This window comes from Nansenia antarctica, assembly GCF_963989245.1.
Source record: "Nansenia antarctica genome assembly, chromosome: 5".
Taxonomy (NCBI): domain Eukaryota; kingdom Metazoa; phylum Chordata; class Actinopteri; order Argentiniformes; family Microstomatidae; genus Nansenia; species Nansenia antarctica.
Genome location: NC_137690.1, coordinates 38,193,454 through 38,213,453, shown reverse-complemented (window position 1 = coordinate 38,213,453; position 20,000 = coordinate 38,193,454). Strand labels below are relative to the sequence as shown.

The 20,000-nt window shown below is 45.9% G+C and overlaps 3 protein-coding genes across 5 annotated transcripts in view; 1 reads left to right on the top strand and 2 right to left on the bottom strand.

The window, feature by feature from the left end:
- The window catches only part of bud23 (BUD23 rRNA methyltransferase and ribosome maturation factor), a 20,626-nt gene extending 9,095 nt beyond the window's left edge, over window positions 1-11,531 (bottom strand). The window contains exons 1-9 of one of the 3 annotated variants that reach the window (XM_080530856.1): window positions 11,497-11,531; window positions 10,535-10,670; window positions 9,669-9,807; window positions 9,153-9,297; window positions 5,643-5,680; window positions 5,402-5,497; window positions 3,022-3,104; window positions 826-922; window positions 376-472 (exon numbers count right to left, since the gene is read on the bottom strand). In XM_080530856.1, coding sequence (XP_080386982.1) covers window positions 376-472; window positions 826-922; window positions 3,022-3,104; window positions 5,402-5,497; window positions 5,643-5,680; window positions 9,153-9,297; window positions 9,669-9,807; window positions 10,535-10,640 — 801 coding nt within the window. In that variant the 5' untranslated portion in view covers window positions 10,641-10,670; window positions 11,497-11,531. Of the gene's footprint in view, window positions 1-375; window positions 473-825; window positions 923-3,021; window positions 3,105-5,401; window positions 5,498-5,642; window positions 5,681-6,209; window positions 6,365-6,674; window positions 7,833-8,361; window positions 8,457-9,152; window positions 9,298-9,668; window positions 9,808-10,534; window positions 10,671-11,496 lie in introns of those variants that run through there. The other 2 variants (XM_080530857.1, XM_080530855.1) reach the window with 2 other exon arrangements.
- A 1,203-nt stretch (window positions 11,532-12,734) lies between these two features.
- LOC308157668 (dnaJ homolog subfamily C member 30, mitochondrial-like) lies at window positions 12,735-14,875 on the top strand. Its single transcript, XM_080531272.1, has one exon. It carries the CDS (start codon window positions 12,819-12,821, stop codon window positions 13,401-13,403), a length of 585 nt encoding a protein of 194 aa, XP_080387398.1. The 5' UTR covers window positions 12,735-12,818; the 3' UTR covers window positions 13,404-14,875.
- Window positions 14,876-19,468: 4,593 nt separating this feature from the next.
- Window positions 19,469-20,000, bottom strand: part of sh2b2 (SH2B adaptor protein 2) — a gene marked incomplete at both ends in the record, with an annotated part of 12,825 nt that continues 12,293 nt past the window's right edge. Inside the window, 1 exon segment of the mRNA XM_080531610.1 lies at window positions 19,469-19,872. Within this exon segment, the coding sequence (XP_080387736.1) occupies window positions 19,469-19,872 (404 nt within the window).

Here is a 20,000-nt window from a genome sequence, read left to right as displayed (position 1 = left end):
ATTGAAATCTTGCTATTGACGGGAGTGGGACTATGTACAAGCCTTCTTTGGGGGGCTTTTTCCCTCCTTGCACTGTTTCATGTGTGCTGAATAAACTAAACTGAAAACTCAAACTAAACTAAACTAAAAGTCTGACGAGAGGCCGCCAAAATCTTTGTATTCTACTTTGTATAACTGCTAACAACCGTCTCTGAATCATTTGTCTCACACGTTGGCAAATCCTATGTCTTGGAGTTTCAGGGATAGGAGTAGGATTTTAGGCACTTGGCCCTAAGTTACTCCAGGGAGACTGTCCCTGTAATCTGTGATAAAAGTGTCTGCTAAACGGTTCAGAATGCAGTGACTGATCATCCCAGAATCCCAGCAGCAGCGTACCAGGGAGGCGTACAGGGAGCTGAAGAACCTGTAGAGCCTCTGAGGAGGACTGTGGCTCTTCTTATCCGCGTTACAGAGCCACTGGAGAGCAGAGATACTGAGGGAGGGGGGAGGGAGGAAGAGAGAGAGGGGGAGAAGGTTGGGGAGGGAGACAGTTGGGGACGGAGGGAGAGTGAGACAGTTGTCGAGGGAGGGAAAGAAAGAAAGATGACCAACTGTTAGTAAAAAAAAAATAAAAATAAAAAAAAAGACGGATTCAATCTTAAGAGAAAGTGCCGCCATGCAATTGATTACAATCAATTGTTGGAATGTGGTCGTTTCGCAAAAACAATTAGACGATGATGTCAGCAACCCTCCAGTCACCAGCTCACATCCCTCCGTCTCCCTCCCGGGGTGGGGATAGAGCCAGCGACCTACCAAAGACCACCCCCCGCCCCCACGCTCCCTTACCTGATGCATCCGTCAAACGTGCCTGGTCTGAAGGGCATGCCCTCGCCCATGTCCCCCAGCACCAGGTCTCCCTCCACCTCCCTGTCCAGAGCCACGTCTGGGGGAGACAGGAGAGGGAGAAGGAAGGGTCATTTGACAGTGGTTGTGGATTTAATTGATTCTTAGTAGATTGAGTAGAACATACAGCACAAAGAGCTTAAACCAACTGACTCAAATGAGGCCTTTTATTAAGCAAAGTCACATGAGCGCAGAGGGAAAATAGCTGACCAAAAGCCCCCAACGTGAGGTAGGACTCATTATTTATAGAACTGTCCTGGGTCATGAGGTCACTGTTCTTGGGCACCAATCATATCATACAAATGTGCGATTGCAACAAGTTATTGGCACTAGGGCTGCAACTAACGATTATTTTGATAATCGATTAATCTGCCGATTATTTTTCCGGTTAATCGATTAATCGGATACAAATGGGGGGGAAAAGATTTCTTTTGCAAATTTTATTTTATGTTTTCTAAATCAGCCAGGCCTATACATATACATGTGCAAAATGAACAAGTATTAATAAAAAATAATAAATAATATAAATAAAAAAGGCTTTTCTACATCAAATAGGTTTAACAACAGGCCATGGACTATGGCGGTAGATTGTTTCAATAAAGTAGTTGAACTCTAGCTCAATACATGCATTGTTTTAGGTAATAACTTTGCTTAATGTAAAGGTCAGTAACCCAAAGTGCAATATAGGCTACAGACAAGACACTAATGTTTTTATATAACAGATATGCTCCAAAACAATGCAATGTGTCCTCTCACTCCATACAATAGGCTAGGCTACAGTCAGTGCCTCACTCTAACTCACGGGTAGCTTGGTAGGCTACCACTAGCTAGCCATTAGCTTATCACCTCTGCTCTACCACTGACGTTAGCCAGCTAGCTAAATACATTTGTCATGCAATATTGAATTCATGAATGCGAGCAAACACTCACTGGCTATCGCATTACATTACAGTCATTTAGCTGACGCTTCGCCAGAACTCACACTAACGCATTTGCATGGAGAGCAGGAGACCATGGAAGGGCTGAGCCCAGCAGTACTTATATAATAAAACAATAGGAAGTTAGCTGTAACCCTCCTCTATAGAAACATAGTTAGCTGTAACCCTCCTCTATAGAAACATAGTTAGCTGTAACCCTCCTCTATAGAAACATAGTTAGTGTAACCCTCCTCTATAGAAACATAGTTAGCTGTAACCCTCCTCTATAGAAACATAGTTAGCTGTAACCCTCCTCTATAGAAACATAGTTAGTGTAACCCTCCTCTATAGAAACATAGTTAGCTGTAACCCTCCTCTATAGAAACATAGTTAGCTGTAACCCTCCTCTATAGAAACATAGTTAGTGCTGTAACCCTCCTCTATAGAAACATAGTTAGTGCTCTGGTTCTCAGCACAGCTACGCAGACTACAGCTGGACGAGCAGCGTAGTGACAGTCAGCTAGCGGCAGCAGCGAGCTAACCCTGCTAGCTAACTCACTAGCATGTCCTGACAGCAGACAGCAGACACTCTCAAGGCTTTTGAGTAGCATGATTTAAATGTAGCCGCCGCGCCGGTGTAGGTACCGGATTTTCCCACTTTTCCGGTTCCGGTCATAGGTTCTGCCCTTTCCGGCCATAGGTAGCGCTATGATTCGCTATGATTCGCGATGCCTACACCGGCTCCGCAGCGTGGCGTGCATCAACAGGAAGTAGGTTTGTTATGGAACAAGACCCGACGACATTTTTATCGATTTCATCGATTCGTTGTTGCAGCCCTAATTGGCACTGTACACAGGAACAGTGTTAACTGCGCCACAGAATTGGCACATCTGTCCAGGAAGGAAAGGGGGGACCATGACTGCTCAATTTCCCAGAATGTAGAGATAGACTTCAATTCTCAGCATATTTGATATAAAACTACAACAACAGCATATTGTTGTGCAAAAAAAAGAAGATGTTTCATTAAGATGGTAGATCTCCCTGTGTACCAAATCAGACAGTACGTATGCTGTAGGGGGGTGGGTTGGGAACCAACAAATGCATTTGTATCAACAGTAACCCCCCCCCCCCCCCACACACACACACACACACACACACACACACACACACACACCACAGACATCAACAATAACCCGAATAATCCTGTGGATGTCACACTCACCCAGCATGGCCGTGCTGATGTCGACACCCACCCAGCAGTGGCCCTCCTCCGACAGATAATCTCCGCTGAGCCCAGAGCCGCACCTGAGGGGATGTCATGGCCAAGCCAGTGTCAATGTTATTGTTACATACTGTACGTGCATACATACATGTGTCAGTTATATACGCTCCTAGCGGGAATGCAGTGTTTCCTCTACATGCATTTATTGGTGGCGGGCCGCCACGATGGAATTTCCTCCGCCACGAATTGATTCAGTCCACAAAAAATAAAATAAAAAAAAATCTCAAAAAATAAAAAATAAAAAATAACATTTTAGCTGATTAAAATATATCTGATCCTAGATCAGCGCTATAATGGATGTTGACTAAAAGTGCACCTAAATCCACGCCCATCTCTCTCTAACCGCTGATCCAAAATCAGATTAATGACATTCAGTTGACGATGTGACACAAGGGCTCCTGATTGGTCTAAATGTGAACTGTGGTATTATTGTTATTGTGTACAGGCCACCGTAGTGACATCCGGGGGGTATTCCATCAACATAGCTAAAGGGAAAATCCAGGTTTAGTCTGATAAATCTCGCGAGAGTTCTTACAAATATCCAGGCATATTCTGATAGGTCTCGCGAGAGTTATCAAAAATAAGCCAGGATTTTCCTTTAGCGACGTTGATGGAATACCCCCCAGGTCAGGTGGGCAGGTTACGACGAGACAACAAGAGACCGGTATTGTAGAGCTTACAGAGCGAGTTAAAATAAAGACACTTACATTGAAATACAGAAGGACTCACGTGTATGTTTAATAGAATAACACGACATGGTGTCAGAAGTCCTGTAAGTGAGTGTTAAGAGTTAGATCGGCCGACAAGTGTCATTTGAGCTCGTGACGGTGAGAAGGGAGAAGAAAAGATGGATGCTAATGCTAACGCGGGAGCAGCTGCAGTCCAGAGAACGGCGCCAGTTTCAAGTGCTACGTTAGCAGACATTAGCAAGTCAAAAAACGATTCTTATGTGCCGTCACTTTAGCAACGACACAGTATTGTCAAGGGGAAAAGAAGGGGAGACGATTTTTTTATTGACAACGGAATTACATGCTGGAAAAACATGCAGCTAAAATTCAGGGAACATTTGGACAATAAGAGACACACGGGGGGAGAAGTACGGGAAAACAGGGCTCATGTGGGTCTCATCAAAGGTAAGAGTTTGTTTTCTTTAACTCAGCTGATACTCAGCTGTTTACCGAATGCTCCATCTGACTGTGATTTTACTTCTGTAATGTGGTGGGTTGACATAATTCACGCACGGAACTATAGGTTGAGACTATTGTTCCGTCCGTAGTACCCAAGTTGTTTAGACTGTTCTATTTACTGCTTGAGTGTGTTGTTGACAATCGTTCATGTCCTTCATTAAACGTTTAGCTTTGTCATTTGATACGCCGCCTACGACTACCATCTCTCTGCACTACAGTAAACAGTTAATCAGTAACGTTAGCCGCTTTTGTGCTCATGTAGGCCTACTTCGTATTATATTATAGCTGATGATCTTTGTGTGTGTATGTGACTGTCAGTCACAAGTTTATATTCTGTATATTCATAAAAAAAAAATTTTGGCCATCCTCTAGTTTTGGCTGTGATTAGGAAAAAAAATAAAATAATAATAATCGTTGTTTTGAGCGCGCGTGCGCGTTTCATGCGCGTTTCATGCGCGGCCGTGACCGCTGCGCGCGCGGTCACGGCCACCCGCCACCATTGTAAACATTCCTGGAGGAAACACTGGAATGGCACCCACGACTTAAGTGTTGTTAGCGCCATGCTCCACCAACGGAGCCAACAAGGACCAAAATCACTATTTTCCATGGTCTGGGGTGGTCCAGTGGTCTAGCACCACTGGACCACCCCAGGCCATGGTGCTAGACCACTGGACCACCCCAGGCCATGGTAACAGACCACTGGACCACCCCAGGCCATGGTAACAGACCACTGGACCACCCCAGGCCATGGTGCTAGACCACTGGACCACCCCAGGCCATGGTGCTAGACCACTGGACCACCCCAGGCCATGGTAACAGACCACTGGACCACCCCAGGCCATGGTGCTAGACCACTGGACCACCCCAGGCCATAGTAACAGACCACTGGACCACCCCAGGCCATGGTGCTAGACCACTGGACCACCCCAGGCCATGGTGCTAGACCACTGGACTACCCCAGGCCATGGTAACAGACCACTGGACCACCCCAGGCCATGGTACTAGACCACTGGACCACCCCAGGCCATGGTAACAGACCACTGGACCACCCCAGACCAAAATAAAGTCAACTTTGAGGTGGTTGGCTAACAGGGGACCCTCCACATGTCCTCTTGACCAGGGCCAGTACGTACCCCACGTCTAGCAGGAAACACGGCTGGTCCTCGGGCAAGCTGAGCAGCTCCACAGCCCTCTCAGACATCTGACTCTGGATCTCAATCATTCTGGAGCTGGAGATGGAAAAACAACTAGTGAAGACAAATGAAGACTCTACTCTCTGTTCACATTGAGTAACCTTTTGCCTATCTATGCATCGATAACAAGGGAACAACATGACAACATTATGGGGAGACACAGTTCAAACCCATGACGTACTTCTGAGAATACTTCTTAGCCTCGGCTTCATTGTAGAACTGCAAGGTGAGAAGAAATCAGACACAGCACCTAATACCAGCTTTAATAATAATAATAATAATAATAATAATAATAATAATAATAATAATAATAACCTTTATTTGTATAGCAAATGTTGCAAACGTTGCAGCTCTAAGTGCTTTATCCACACAGCATAAAAACAATAATAGAACAATAGTAATAAATAAAACACACAATAACAATAATATAAACTACATAATAAAACAAGAATAAACCATACAATCAAGGGGCATAGAGCAAAGACAAACAAAATAACTACATAATAAGAATGACTATGAAATCACACACTGACCGGTGTGGCTGCACTTCTAGTACCTTTAATACCAACAGATCAAGATCAACTGTGTCAGATGTGCAATACAGTGACATTTGGTGAAGACATCAAGGTATTTTGGCAAATATGAATCATATTTGAGCAGTCTTACTACTAGCTAGTCTAGCTTTAGCTGTTAGCCAGCTAACCAGGTTGTTTACCGTCGTTAAAATCGTGTAAAATATCGTACTAACCACTTCAGGCGGGGCCATATGCTCGGGTCGGCGACAACTGGCCATGTTTGTTTATTTCTTTTTTATGCTAGGACAGATTTATGAATTGTAATTTAAACCCGAAAACGGAAATGTTGTTGTCGTGTGTCACAGCTGGGAAGAATCCACATGTCCAGGACTCGTGACGAAATATTCCAGCGACAAGAACGTTGATGTTTCTTAAAGGGACAGGACACGTTTTTGTATTGCTTTCTGAGCTGAGTGCACTGACTGGCTGACTGGCCTATGGCTGCAGTTTTCTGCATGGTGGTCGACAGATTTGGGTATTTAGTCTCTTAGAGTAATACATAATAAGCTCAACCCGATCTAAATATGAGATCATAGTTTAGGTGATTTCAGATTTCCTGAACTCAATAAGGTTGAAGAATATCAAGGGCGTCATAACAGTCTTTATTGACAGTCCTCTGTAGAAGAAGACATCATCATAACAGTATGGGAGTATGAACATACAGGAGAATATATTTAAAGTGAAAAATATGATATAGCAAATTTTACAATAAGAAATGGCAACAAAAAAAAGGACATTGTCAATCATTATAGGAAAATAAAGCACTTCCTTACAATCCTTAGACACGTATACAATAAATTAACATTCAATCGCCAACTCTCTAGGATGTGGGATGTGGATAATCGGAGCGAACTGATAATTAGAAAAATGTGCAGATTACAGAATACAACGTGTGTCTGCGCGTGTGTTTGTGCAAAACATGTAAAAAAAATAATAAAACCTGCACGGCTAACGGAATATGAAACATCTAGACACACCTTTGAACAACAACTGTCTTCTGTTTTTGGCTGCCTTTACTTTTCCGTTTAGCAGCACCCTCGGCGCAAGGGCTCGAAGCAACCGGGTTTCTTTTCCTTTTCCCCTCGTTTCTCTGCGGACTGGGGTGAATAAAGGTCCGTGCCATGTCTGCCACGGCCACGCTCACCTTCAGCAAGGCCTCCACGTTGGAACACAGGTACGAGGCGTTCACTAGTCTGTCCACTTCCTCTCTCAGCGCCGCCCGTGCCGCGGCGACAAACTTCTCCCTGGCACCCCCCTCGCTCAGGTCCATCCTATCCTCCGGCTTCACAGCGTTGTGGCCGCCTTCCTCCTCCCCGCCCGCCGTGTCCTCCTCCACGCTGGCGTCTTCGTGCTGTCCCGCCTGGTCCTCGTTTCCTTCCAACGTCCTGAGGTGAAGCTCAGAGGAGTTAAAAACCCCCTTGGCCGAGTGGACGTAGTTCCCGATGGTGTGTTCTGTGGGGAAGTACGCCGTGTCCCCCTCGTGGGGCTTGCACGCGTCCTGTCCGCAGAGCTCCGTGGAGACAAACTGCTTCAGGGCTCTCTTTATAGAGGGGACGGACGTCACCCCTAACGCCACGTAATCCTGGATCTTCCTCTTCACTTTCGGGTGGATTTTCCTCGATAAGCTGCTGCCGGAGTTAACGCTGTGGTTTTCGTGAGCGCTAGCGACTGGGAATTTTACGTGGATGAAGGTTGATGAAGTCTGACTGGCTTTGGACAGCGCCTCCTTCAGTTTACTCATCGTCTCTTCTTTCTTCACCCTGGAAGGGTCCTGAGCCACGCTGAATGTGTCGTACCTTAAAACAAATAAAACATTTTAGAAAGTGGCGTAGGACACTAAGGCGCATGCCATATTATCGCAGGGTCCCCAGTTCGATTCCTTCCATCGACATATCCTGCATGTAATTTCCCCGCTCTCTCTCTCACTAATCATTTCTGTCAATCTCTACTGTTTTTATCCCAATAATGCCCTAAAAAACATATTTTTAAAAATTAAAATAAAGGTTTTACAAACATATGCTCAAAGCTTTAAAAAGCTTTTTGGGGATAGATCAGTTTTGAAAAAACGTAAGTGGACTTTTCATTGGATGGCATTGCAAAAGGTAGCTCCCTTCCCCCCCGCTGCCCCAACCCTCCCCTAAAAGGAAAATAGTAATTATAAATTATTATTTAATGTTAAAAACTATGTTTTTTGCACAGTTTTGAGTGTGTGGATGCTGGGTTTTTTGCACTCTATTGATACTCTTCAGTTCCAGCACCTCAGCTAAATCTGAGGGATGAGTGGTGGTATTTTCACTAATTAGATTGAGGTGCAAATTGACTTACCTTCTGACATGTCGGATGAAGATCTTTGCTGGGCAGTCCACCTTCTCATTCCGTTCACGGGATCTCCTCTTCTTCACCTGTTCCGAGGGCTGTTCCTACAACAGATGTGTCAGTAAAGGTCTCTACAGTCAAGGTCACAACTGAAGTGGAGGTCTATCCAACCTTCACGGGGTAGCAGTAATAACAACTACGGTACATACTACTGGCACAGCACCAGAATATCTGAAAGACCTTTTGCTAGCCTATCAGCCCAAAAGAGCTCTCAGGTCTTCTGACGCTGGTTTTCTCTGTGTACCACATGTACGAAAGAAGAGATTTGGTGAGGCTGCATTCTCATTTTATGCACCCAAATTGTGGAATGCACTGCCAGTTTACATTAGGGATGCAACCTCAGAAAATATGGTGAAGTCAAGACTAAAAACCCATCTTTTTAATATTGCCTTTAAATGACAAAATAATTTAATTATGATTATATAATGATTTGAGCACTTTGAGCTGCAACGTTTGCAGGAAAAGCACTATACAAATAAAGTTATTATTATTATTATTATAACATGCTTTACTCTACAGCCTAGTGTAAGCTTGAACCTGGTATTCACAAAACAAAAGAGGAAGAAGAAAACTGATAACAGTGTATACACTTTCTTACCTCCTTCTTTCTTACCTTCAAGACAGTTTGTGACTACTACTAGTACAATGAATCTCCAACCTAAAGTGTGATTATGCAATTACCGGATAATGACACTTTTAAGATGAACACTGGCCAGTAGAGCGTCAGTCCTACTACCCACCTCCATTTTAGAGCGTCTGTTGGCCACTTTACCATGCTGGCAGACTAGGATGGTTCTCTTCTCCACACAGAGCGGTACGTTCTCTGCATAGTCCTCCACCTGCCACAGCAGCCTTCTTTTACTCAGATCCTTTTTGTGGTACGACCTAGAGACCATCACAACAAGATAAGGAATATGAAAATAACTGACATTAAGCATTTTCAAAAGACTATGACTGAAGACTTTTACCCACAACTCTGCATTTCATCATTCTAGCAAATGTATTAGAAAAAAAGATAAGGAATATGATTATAATTATAATATGAAAGATTATATAATGATTAAAGCACTTTGAACTGCAACGTTTGCAGGAAAAGCACTATACAAATAAAGTTATTATTATTATGAAAATAACTGACATTTTGCTGTTTGAAAAAAGACTATGAGAAGACTTATTCACAACTCTGCATTGACGTCATTCTAGCAGATCAGTAGAGATAGATGTATCTATAGATAGATTACATTTCATATGCATACCATGAGTTGAAGGACGTGGATGACGCTCTCTTGAGGTTCTCTAGCAAGGTCCCCAGCTCCTCCTCCGACGCCACCGTGCCAGACACGTAGCTGTCGCTCCGACTGATCATAGTGAAGGTATGTGGAGTCCAGGCCAGATCTGGTCAGCATCACAGTCAAAGAATCAGAATTAATTGTATTACATCCAATGTACAAGACAAGTACACAAGAGTAAAAACCTGTGGTTTAGGTTATTCAACATCGGCATTGCAGCAACATGGACAAAAATCACAATAATAAAGTAAAATAAGTAAAGTAAGTAATAATAAAGTAATGATAAAGTAATAGTGATAAAGTTATGGTAGTTGTACTACAGTGTAATGTAATCAATAGTGCAAAATGCTGTGCAAAGTACAATAAGATGAAATGCTATATGATACAGTACAGTAGTCATGTTAACTGTATATCATAAACATAAATAAAGTATGAATGAGAGGGGGGTCAGAGGGGAGGGAAAGACCAGACATATGTAGCCACACATTAGTAGCCTTCCTACACACAAAACAATGTAACTGGCTGCCTGTCTAAAATGATGAATGGACTGCACTTATATAGCGCCTTATTCCAAAGCGCTTTACAATGGCCTCACATTCACCCATTCACGCACACATTCACACACCAATGGTGACAAGCTACCACGCAAGGTGCCGGCCCCGCTCATTGGGAGCAATTTGGGGTTCAGTGTCTTGCCCAAGGACCCCTCGACATGTGGCCAGCCAGGATTTGAACCACCGATTTCTGTTGACATTGCGATCATTAGACGCAATTTGGCTCTACCTCCTATGCCACAGCCGCCCCCTGCCCCCCTGTATACACCTTATGCTCACCGTCGTCAGAAGCAGAGATGACAGAGAGGTCTATGACCTCTTCGCTGGTGTCACACTCCATGGTGGAGCCATGCAAGTCACTCACTGGTTGAGAAAGGCAAATCATCCTCACGTTTCCTCCACTTCAACTGTTCCCCTGAAGGTAACATAAAAAGGTAATGTTAGCAGTGTAATGACAACACTTGGGTTGGGTGCTCTTTTTGTAATTGGTGTCAGGGGCAGCATAATGTGAGTGATTATGTACAGTACAGGCCAAAAGTTTGGACACACCTTCTCATTCAATGCGTTTCCTTTATTTTCATGACTATTTGGTACATTGTAGATTCTCACTGAAGGCATCAAAACTATGAATGAACACATAGGAATTATGTATTTAACAATAAAGTGTGAACTAACTCTAAATATGTCTTATATTTTAGATTCCTCAAAGTAGCCACCCTTTGCTTTTTTGTTGTTAATAAAATATATAATAATAATAATATTAAATATAATATGTGTTAATAATAATATGTTATTATATATATGTATATAATATTATTATTATATATTTTATTAACAACAACATTTGTTTATTTTATTAACAACAAAAAAGCAAAGGGTGGCTACTTTGAGGAATCTAAAATATAAGACATGTTTAGAGTTATTTCACACTTTTTTGTTAAGTACATAATTCCACATGTGTTCATTCATAGTTTTGATGCCTTCAGTGAGAATCTACAATGTAAATAGTCATGAAAATAAAGGAAACACATTGATTGAGAAGGTGTGTCCAAACTTTTGGCCTGTACTGTATGTGCTCAGTAAATGGCTGATTACAGAGAATCTGGGCTTTGCTGACTCCCTCTACTACTGTACACTGCAGATAAACATAATGGTTTCAATCCTCTCTGATGTGGGTTATAGAGTGATAGTTAGCAGAAAAACATGAATGGAGCTTTATTTACGACTAGCTATGTACTCACCAGACAGAAGCGAGCCGACTATTATTTGACATAGAGGTCCAGGGCAATTTGGGGCAAAACGCGACAAGCTTCACAGCTTCTGTCGCTAACTATTTACGTAATTTCGATCCTCCCAAAATACTCGGAAACGATTGGTTTAACGAGCAAGAGTTTTCGTGACGACTTCCCAGTTTACACCGTCCCTCATTGGACCTCAGCACCTTTTTACCGGAAGCAACAATCGTGTTTTATAGCCAGTGTTGCCAGATCGGACGATGTGCAGTTTTTTTATTTTTATTTTATTTTACAAACATCATTGGCAACAGACATACAGTTTAGGGGCAGGAGATGGGCACCCGCCCAGTAGTAATTCGTTTTCTGACAATAAAGGTTTTGGGCTGTTTTTTTGCTGGATTTAGCGGTTTTTAGACTGTGTTTTTTAGGCTGGAAATTGTCAATCCCATCTGGCAACCCTGTACTTGGGCCTCGGTCATTTCTTCCATGGCCGCCGTTGGTGTTCCTGCCACGGGAGGATGGCCGAGGTCAGCCGCAGGTTGGGGAGCGGAACGTACAGACTCGCTGCTTTTAAAAGCACACCGGGTCACCCCCTCTCCGGCGCCGAAGGTCAAACTGAAACGGTGTCTGTATCAAGCTGTATCACTGGACTAAACACCTGTACTAGGGTCAAGGTAACCGGCCAGTGTCAGAGTCTACCGCCGGTGTCAAAGAGGGACAACAGTCGGGCAAGTTCATGCACGGAACCTGAGAGTGAAAACCGAGTCACGGAGCGAGTCAAGTTTCCATGTCAGGAGACAGAAGACAAAGTTCGGAGACTTTCCAGACCAGTGCATGATGAGATACGAAAGGTGAATTGGGACCTGACATTGCCTTCTGTTTGGCCGAGTGTCAAACCTTGTGATGTGCTTCTATGGGACTCTTATGATGCTGCGACTAAGCCCATACTGGTATTAAAACCAATAGCTGATCAGGGTAACAAGCTCCTACATGGCCCTCACTCACCCTTTTATCTGTCGCCCAGCAATGCGCAAACGCAGTCCCGCTCCCGGGTGAACCTAACGGTTAGCAGGATGACGTGTTGGAGTCGTAGGGGTGTTGCTATGGCCACCTTTCACCTTTCTGAAACCGTCTCACCTGAGCAAGTGAGGGCGTTCGGCACTGTCTCACTGGCGGAACACGGCTCGGGAGGAGGAGGAGGACTCAGGAGGAGGTTGAAACGCGAGGCCAGAGCGCACACCAGCAGGGCCTACAGCGGGACAGGAAGGGGCCAGAACAGCCAGTCAGACGACGCCGACGCCACCGCCCCCCCACTCTACAGGAGCAAGATGGCCTACTACGACGTCCTCCGGGTGTCCCCCAGCGCCACCCAGGCCCAGATCAAGACGGCGTACTACGCACAGTCGTTCGTCTTCCACCCGGACAAGAACCCGGGCAGCGAGGAGGCGAGCGTGCGCTTCGGCGAGATCAGCGAGGCGTACAGCGTGCTGGGCAGCGTCGGCCTGCGGAGGAAGTACGACCGCGGCATCCTCAGTCAGTCGGACGTCCGCGGGGCAGGAAGACCCTCCTCCTCCTCCTCGGCCACCACCGGCGCCGCCGCCTACACGGGCGGGAGCACCAGAGCCTCGGGCCCGCAACAACAACAACAACAACAACAGCGGCAACGGCAACAGTCGGGCCGTCTCTACGACTCCGAGGGGAAGCCCATGTTCGACTTCGACGCGTTCTACCAGGCCCACTACGGGGAGCAGCTGCAGAGGGAGAGGGAGCTCAGGGCGAGGAAGGAGGAGCGTGTGAAGAGACGCCAGGAGGAGGGCTACGAGAAGAGGAGGCTGGGGAGGATGATGGAGATCGCCGTGACGGCGCTGCTGACCGCCGGAGGGGTGCTCTTCGTCAGTCTGTTCAGGGCCTGAAGAGAGAGCGCTTGGGCTGGGTTCTCTCTTTAGATATATCCCATTTATTTATCGTTAGGCGCTTGTTCTCCAGCGGTTCCTACACGGAGGTGGTGTTTTTTTTAGGGGGCGGCTGTGGCGCAGGAGGTTAGAGCAGGCGTCGTCGGCAGATCGGCGGTTTCGAGAACAGCACAGACTGTAGCCACATGTCGAGGTGTCCTTGGGCAAGACATTGAACCCCAAATTGCTCCCAACGAGCGGGCCCCGCGCCTTGCAGGGTAGCTTGGCTGCCGTTGGTGTGAGAATGTGTGTGTGAACGGGTGAATGAGAGGCCGTTGTAAAGCGCTTTGGAATAAGGCGCTATATAAGTGCAGGCCGTTTAGAGCTTTTATTCTCAGGTATATTTATTGTGAGGTACTGTTCTCCAGCTGCTCCACGTAGAGGTGGCGTTTTTAGACGGCGCTGAGGCCGGGTGAAACGTTTCTCCACTTAGTGTTGTTTACAAGCACCTCATTGACTTGGGAGGGAGGTTGCAAGGTGAGGGACGCCTGCGGTCTTCATATCTGTCTGATTATTAAGACTGAAACAGGATGTAGGCCTAAGCTTAACATCGCTTGTGCACAACTAATTACACACACACACACAAACAGTGTTGTTCAGGGGGAAGGTGTACAGGAGCTGAGAGAGGGACAACAGCGACGACCCCTTACACAACCCACAACAGACTGTAGCTTTGTTTGTTTCAGAATGCTAGTCTTGATTTGAGATGGCCCACGTGTTACCATGGCAGCACAGCGTCCTGACAGCAACGGCCTGCTGTCCCGACACACGGTTCAACAACAGAAGAAGAAGCCTCACGGTCGTCATCATGACCTCAGATAACCGGTCGGTTTGAGTTCAGAGTTGAGCCAGAGTTTAAAATGGCTGCCCTGGGTGTGCTGCTATGAACGGTCCACTGTCACTGTTAATACACTACTGTAAGGGTTGCTGTTGTTCAGTGTGTCAACTGACCGACTGAAACACAGGATTGGTTTCACACACAGTGGCTGAACTGTCGTCATCTAGTCTCATGTCCTAATGAGTGACAACAATCTAAGCATTTCATTTATATATATATATATATATATATATAAACATATAAACGACAGACACACCATTTGAATACTGTAGCTACCACTTGTTACTGGTGTTACTAGGAGGGAGTGATGAAGGTACGTTGATGTATGAATGTGCCTTTATTTCATGTCAATGAAAGAAGTACTCGCTGTACGTGTAGGAAAACTCTGGGTAATGGTAATAATTAAAACTGGATAATGGTAATAATTAAAACTCTGGGTAATGGCAATACAATAGAGGCAAATAATAAAAACAATTTTGTTCTATTATCCTTCACACAAAAATCAACCCATATGTGTGTTTCTACCCTGATTGTTGTGTCTCTGTCAATCACCATTCAAATGTATCAAAGTAATAACTCCATTGTTAACATTTGGACTTTGTAGTGATTGCAATTAAGTAACGTTTCCCACCTGACAGCAATGTGAAGTTGTCGTTTTTCCCTCCAAGTTAATGTTTGTCCACTAGATGGCGCTCTACTCCGTCACACTGGGAGATGCTGCTAAAGGAAAGATCATGCTACGTTTACCTGTGACAACACAGATAGGAAGTAGTTCATCCATAATAACCATAATTTATGGTCCATAAAGTCCTCTTGTCATTACACACTCAGCGAACACTTTATTAGGAACAATATAGTAGTAATACTGGGTAGGGCTAGGGCCTCCCTTGCTCTCAAAACAGAACAATTCTCTCCAAGATGTTGGAAACATTCCTTTGATACTCTGGTCAAAAAAATGAAAGATTTTTCAGGTGCACATTCAAGCTGTGAATGTCCCGTTCTACCACATCCCAAAGGTGTTCTATTGGATTCAGATTCGGTGACTGGGAAGGACACAACTCATTGTCATGTTCATGAATCACAATTCAGTTTGAGACAGGTCCATTATCGTGCTGGAAGTAGCCATTAGAAGATGGGTTAATTGTGGCCATGAAGGGATGCACACAGTCAGCAACAATACTCCAAACAGGCTGTGGCATTCAAGCGATGATTCATTGGTATTAACAGGTGTTCCTAATAAAGTGTTCCGTGATTGTATACTGTTAATGCATGCTTTGAAACACGAGACACACACCACCACCCTTCCGGTTTGTTCACATGTTTTATTCACAGAAATATAAAGTAGTATGTCAAGTACATCACTTTGTACAAAATTGCACAGACTCTTCAAAACTCGGTCAGACAACAGAAATCAGCGATAAAAAAAAAAAAAAGAAGTGTTCTAACAAAATAAGAGGAAGAAAGACTGGGCGTGTGACCAGAGTCCTGTGGTACTGACAGGTCTGCACTGAGGAGTTCATTGAGAAGAACGCAGATTATATCATATCCGACTCGCTAGTAGGAAAACGTCATTTACAGCGGCTGAGGAATACTCTTCAAAAATACGATTCGAATTGGCACATGTACCATCCTAAACTGCCTCGCCTCCCCCACCCCCTCCCCCCTCTGCTAGTTTGATATGAGGCCACGGTTATCTCTATAGGGGCAGATATTACAACCAATATATAACCACAAATGTCATTCTAATCATTAACCTCACCCTGTCCTTGCACTTAACTTGAATTAAACTCATTATTAGAGTTGTGGTGATGAAGCCACCGTCTGACAGGAGGATACTGCAACCTCTGTCCTTTCTCAAATGGCCGCCGGACCACTATGACAGGGCCATTTGGACCACTATGACAGGGCCATTTGGACCACTATGACAGGGCCATTTGGACCGTATTAAGCCCCTCCCCCTAGAGTTCAACTGCAGGCCGCTCACGCCGTCGCATCTTAACATAGCACGGAAAAAAGAAAAAAAAATCCTCAAGTGTCAACCCTGCCCCCCCACACACACTGTCTATGCTGGTCTTTGTATCATCTGGGCCCAATATTTCAGAACGTATAATCGAGACCAGAATGATCCAGATTCTTTTTTGGGCTGATCCAGGATCAGATATATATCTGGGCCGATTCTGAGTCGTAGAGGAGAAACGTTAGGCAGCTCGATCTGATCCTGGATCTAGTGGAAAAACATTCCAGATCGTTCTGATCCAGATGAAACGTTTTGAAACAGCGGACACGGTTGTTACCCAACACAATCACACCTCCTTCCACACGTCAGACGTGCCTCTCTTCTCCTGAGAAGGAGGATGGTGTGATATGACATGACCTGAACGCTCAACCAGCACAGGAAGGAAGGGGGGCGGGGGACCTCGGAAACCGATTTTGGGGAACCACTACTGTAGCACATCAATCACCACAAACACTGGGGTTACACTGTACCCTGCCAGATGTTAGTCACACCCACACACGTCATCCAGAATACGAGAGGAAGCCCCCCCCCCCCCCCCCTTGAACGGCCGTTGGTCGTAAGACAACAGGCTGCTGCTACCACCTCTGCATGACTTCTGGGGGGTAATTCCATCAACGTTGCTTAAGGAAAATCCAGGCTTATTTTTCGATAAATCTCGCGAAATTTAGCAAAATAAGCAATTGAGCAAAAAAACTATTTCCTTTAGCGACGTTGATGGCCCCAGGTCAGTTAAGTCGTGAGACTCATCAAACGTATCAAATCGCGTTATCAAACTTATAAAGACTCAAAATAAGACTGTCCTTTTTTTTCTATAAAGGGCTCTGCACACAGCGTGCGATTTCTGTTGCGGTCAACATTCCATTTTGAAGTTTGAATGGAAGTCTATGAGAACATCGCATTTCAACACACACGGCCCCGATTTTAATTGCACGGCGAAAATTCGATTCCATTCATTTTGAATGGGAAAAAGCACAAATTTGACAGTGCGACAAAACTCGCACGCCGTGTGCTTTGTCCCATTCAAAATGAATGGAATCGAATTTTCGCCGTGCGATTAAAATCGGGGCCGTGTGTGTTGAAATGCGATGTTCTCATAGACTTCCATTCAAACTTCAAAATGGAATGTTGACGCGCAACAGAAATCGCACGCTGTGTGCAGAGCCCTTAAGTCTCGCGAAATGTTGCTAAATAAGCCTGGATTTTCCTTTAGCGACGTTGATGAAATACTCCCCAGGTCAGTTAGTTTACGGGTGTTTTGTTATCTTTTTTTTTTTTGGTCATCATTTTTTTATGCATGACTGTGTTTCAAATCCCCCTCCTTCTGTCTCAGCTGTCCCCATCAGTGTGTGGAACTGGACAGAGAGACATTGTGAATATAGAAGCATGAATATACAGATGTTTTTCAAGTAGATATTGAATTGGACTGAATTCCCAGCATATGATTTCTAGGGATATGAATGCATCAGGTTGTCATTGGAAGAGCTGAGCTGTGTTATTTCAACAAGGGTCAAAACGTATTTGAAATACTTTGGAGCGTAGACTTCAGCCTGCTGGTGGGTCAGATGGGCGGGGTTTGCATTTCTGGGGGGCTGTTCCGTTGGTTGGATTGTGCCAGGCAAACTCAATCAAGCACAGCCAAGTAGATTTCTTGAAATGATTTCAAATACTATTTGAACCCAGGTCTGGTGTTCTGTCAGTTATGTCGTAGAATCACCACCATCATCATCATCATCCTCATCACCATCATCATCATCATCATCACCATCATCACCGTCACCATCCCCATCATCGTTATCACCATTATCATCATCACCACCATCACCATCATCACCATCATCATCACCATCATCATCATCATCATCATCACCATCATCATCACCATCATCACCATCATCATCACCACCATCACCATCACCATCATCATCATCATCACCATCATCATCACCAACATCACCATCACCATCATCATCACCATCATCATCATCCCCATCATCATCATCATCATCACCATCATCATCATCATCATCATCACCATCATCATCATCACCATCATCATCATCACCATCATCATCATCACCATCATCATCACCATCATCATCACCATCATCATTATCATCATCATCATCACCATCATCATCACCATCATCATCATCATCACCATCATCACCATCATCATCATCATCATCATCATTATCATCATCGTCTTTCCCCATCCCTCTAACCTGAGGCCATCACAGCACATGCCAAAATACAACCCACCAGTTAAGACTGGATGAAAAGGTCTGTAGGCAGTCGTCACGACAACCGTTCGAAAAACATCCTCCAACTGCCACTAAGACCACGCCCACCACTGTCCCCGTGGTAACGCCCACCACTGTCCCCACGGTAACGCTCACCCCCACAGCCAGAGCAGAGGGGCTGGGGGACGTTGAGCGAGGATATCCGGAACAGTCTAGAAGCAGCTTAACAAACATCAGAGGTTCTGGTGACGGTGACCCAGAGGGGAAAGACCCACTTAGTTAGGCTCCTTTCTTCTTTCTTTTTTTCTTTCTTTCTTTCTTTCTTTCTTTCTTTCTTTCATTTCATTCTTCCCTCCATCACCGAGCAGGGTGGTGACAGAGGCGAGGTTCCCAGGGAATTGTGGGTAGGGCCAGGGTCAGGAAGTGGTCTGGTGAGATGAATCAAAGCCATATGACTCTCCACTGGGCCGCTTCCTCTTTGCTCTCTCTCCCCCACTTCATCTGTCATTCCACCCCACGCCCCCCCTCTTTCTCTCTCTCCGCCCACACACACACACAACCCTAAACCCCCCCCCCCATCCTCGTATTCCCCTCAGCTGAAGACGTGAGGCGGACCACAGAGCAGTGGTCGGAGGAGGACGTCGATTTGGAACAAAACAAACAGTCTGAAAACGCTCACTTCCTTTTTACCACGTCGGAGAAACCAACCAAACAACCCAACCCAAACCGACCAATCAAACAACAGAACTGGTGATACCAGTGATATGAACCGTGTTCGTCAGCAGCAGCAGCAGCGAGCGGTGTTGTTGTTCCCTCTGTGGGTCGCAAACCCCCCACCCGCACACTTCCTGTGTCTTAGCCAATCAGGGCCCCCGGGTTGGTGGTGGGGCACACGCCCACCCCGCCCCACCTTCAGGCTCCGCCCCCTCTCTCAGTAGAAGGAGTACTGGTTCTCCACAGCTCTGGTCCTGCGGGTGCCGTCCGCGTCGTGGTAATCCTCCGCCCCGCCACCGGGGGGCTCCAGCAGTCGCTCCGAGCTGGTGCTCCTGCTCTGCAGCCCCCCCCCCCCTCCTCCTCCTCCTCCTCCTCCTCCGAGCCCACCTGGATCAGCACCCCCGCGGGAGAGGGAGGAGGGGAGGGCGGTGGGTGAGGAAGAGGAGCTGGAGGAGAGAGGGGTGTCGTTGGTGGTGGTGGCGGCGGAGGTAGAGGAGGGGGGGATGGGGGACTGGGGGAGCCCAGGGAGGTGGAGGGTGGGCGGGGGGGGAGCCATGTCAGACCAGCAGCCTCCTGGGTCCCTGGGAGACGGGGCGGGGAGGGGGGGGGGCGCCGTCACATCTGGGGGGTGGGTGAGTCAGGGTGAGAGAGAGAGAGAGGGGAGAGGGGGGGGGAGAGAGAGAGAGGGAGGCAGAGGGAGGGAGAGGGAGAGGGAGAGAGGGAGAGGGAGAGAGAGAGGGAGCGACAGA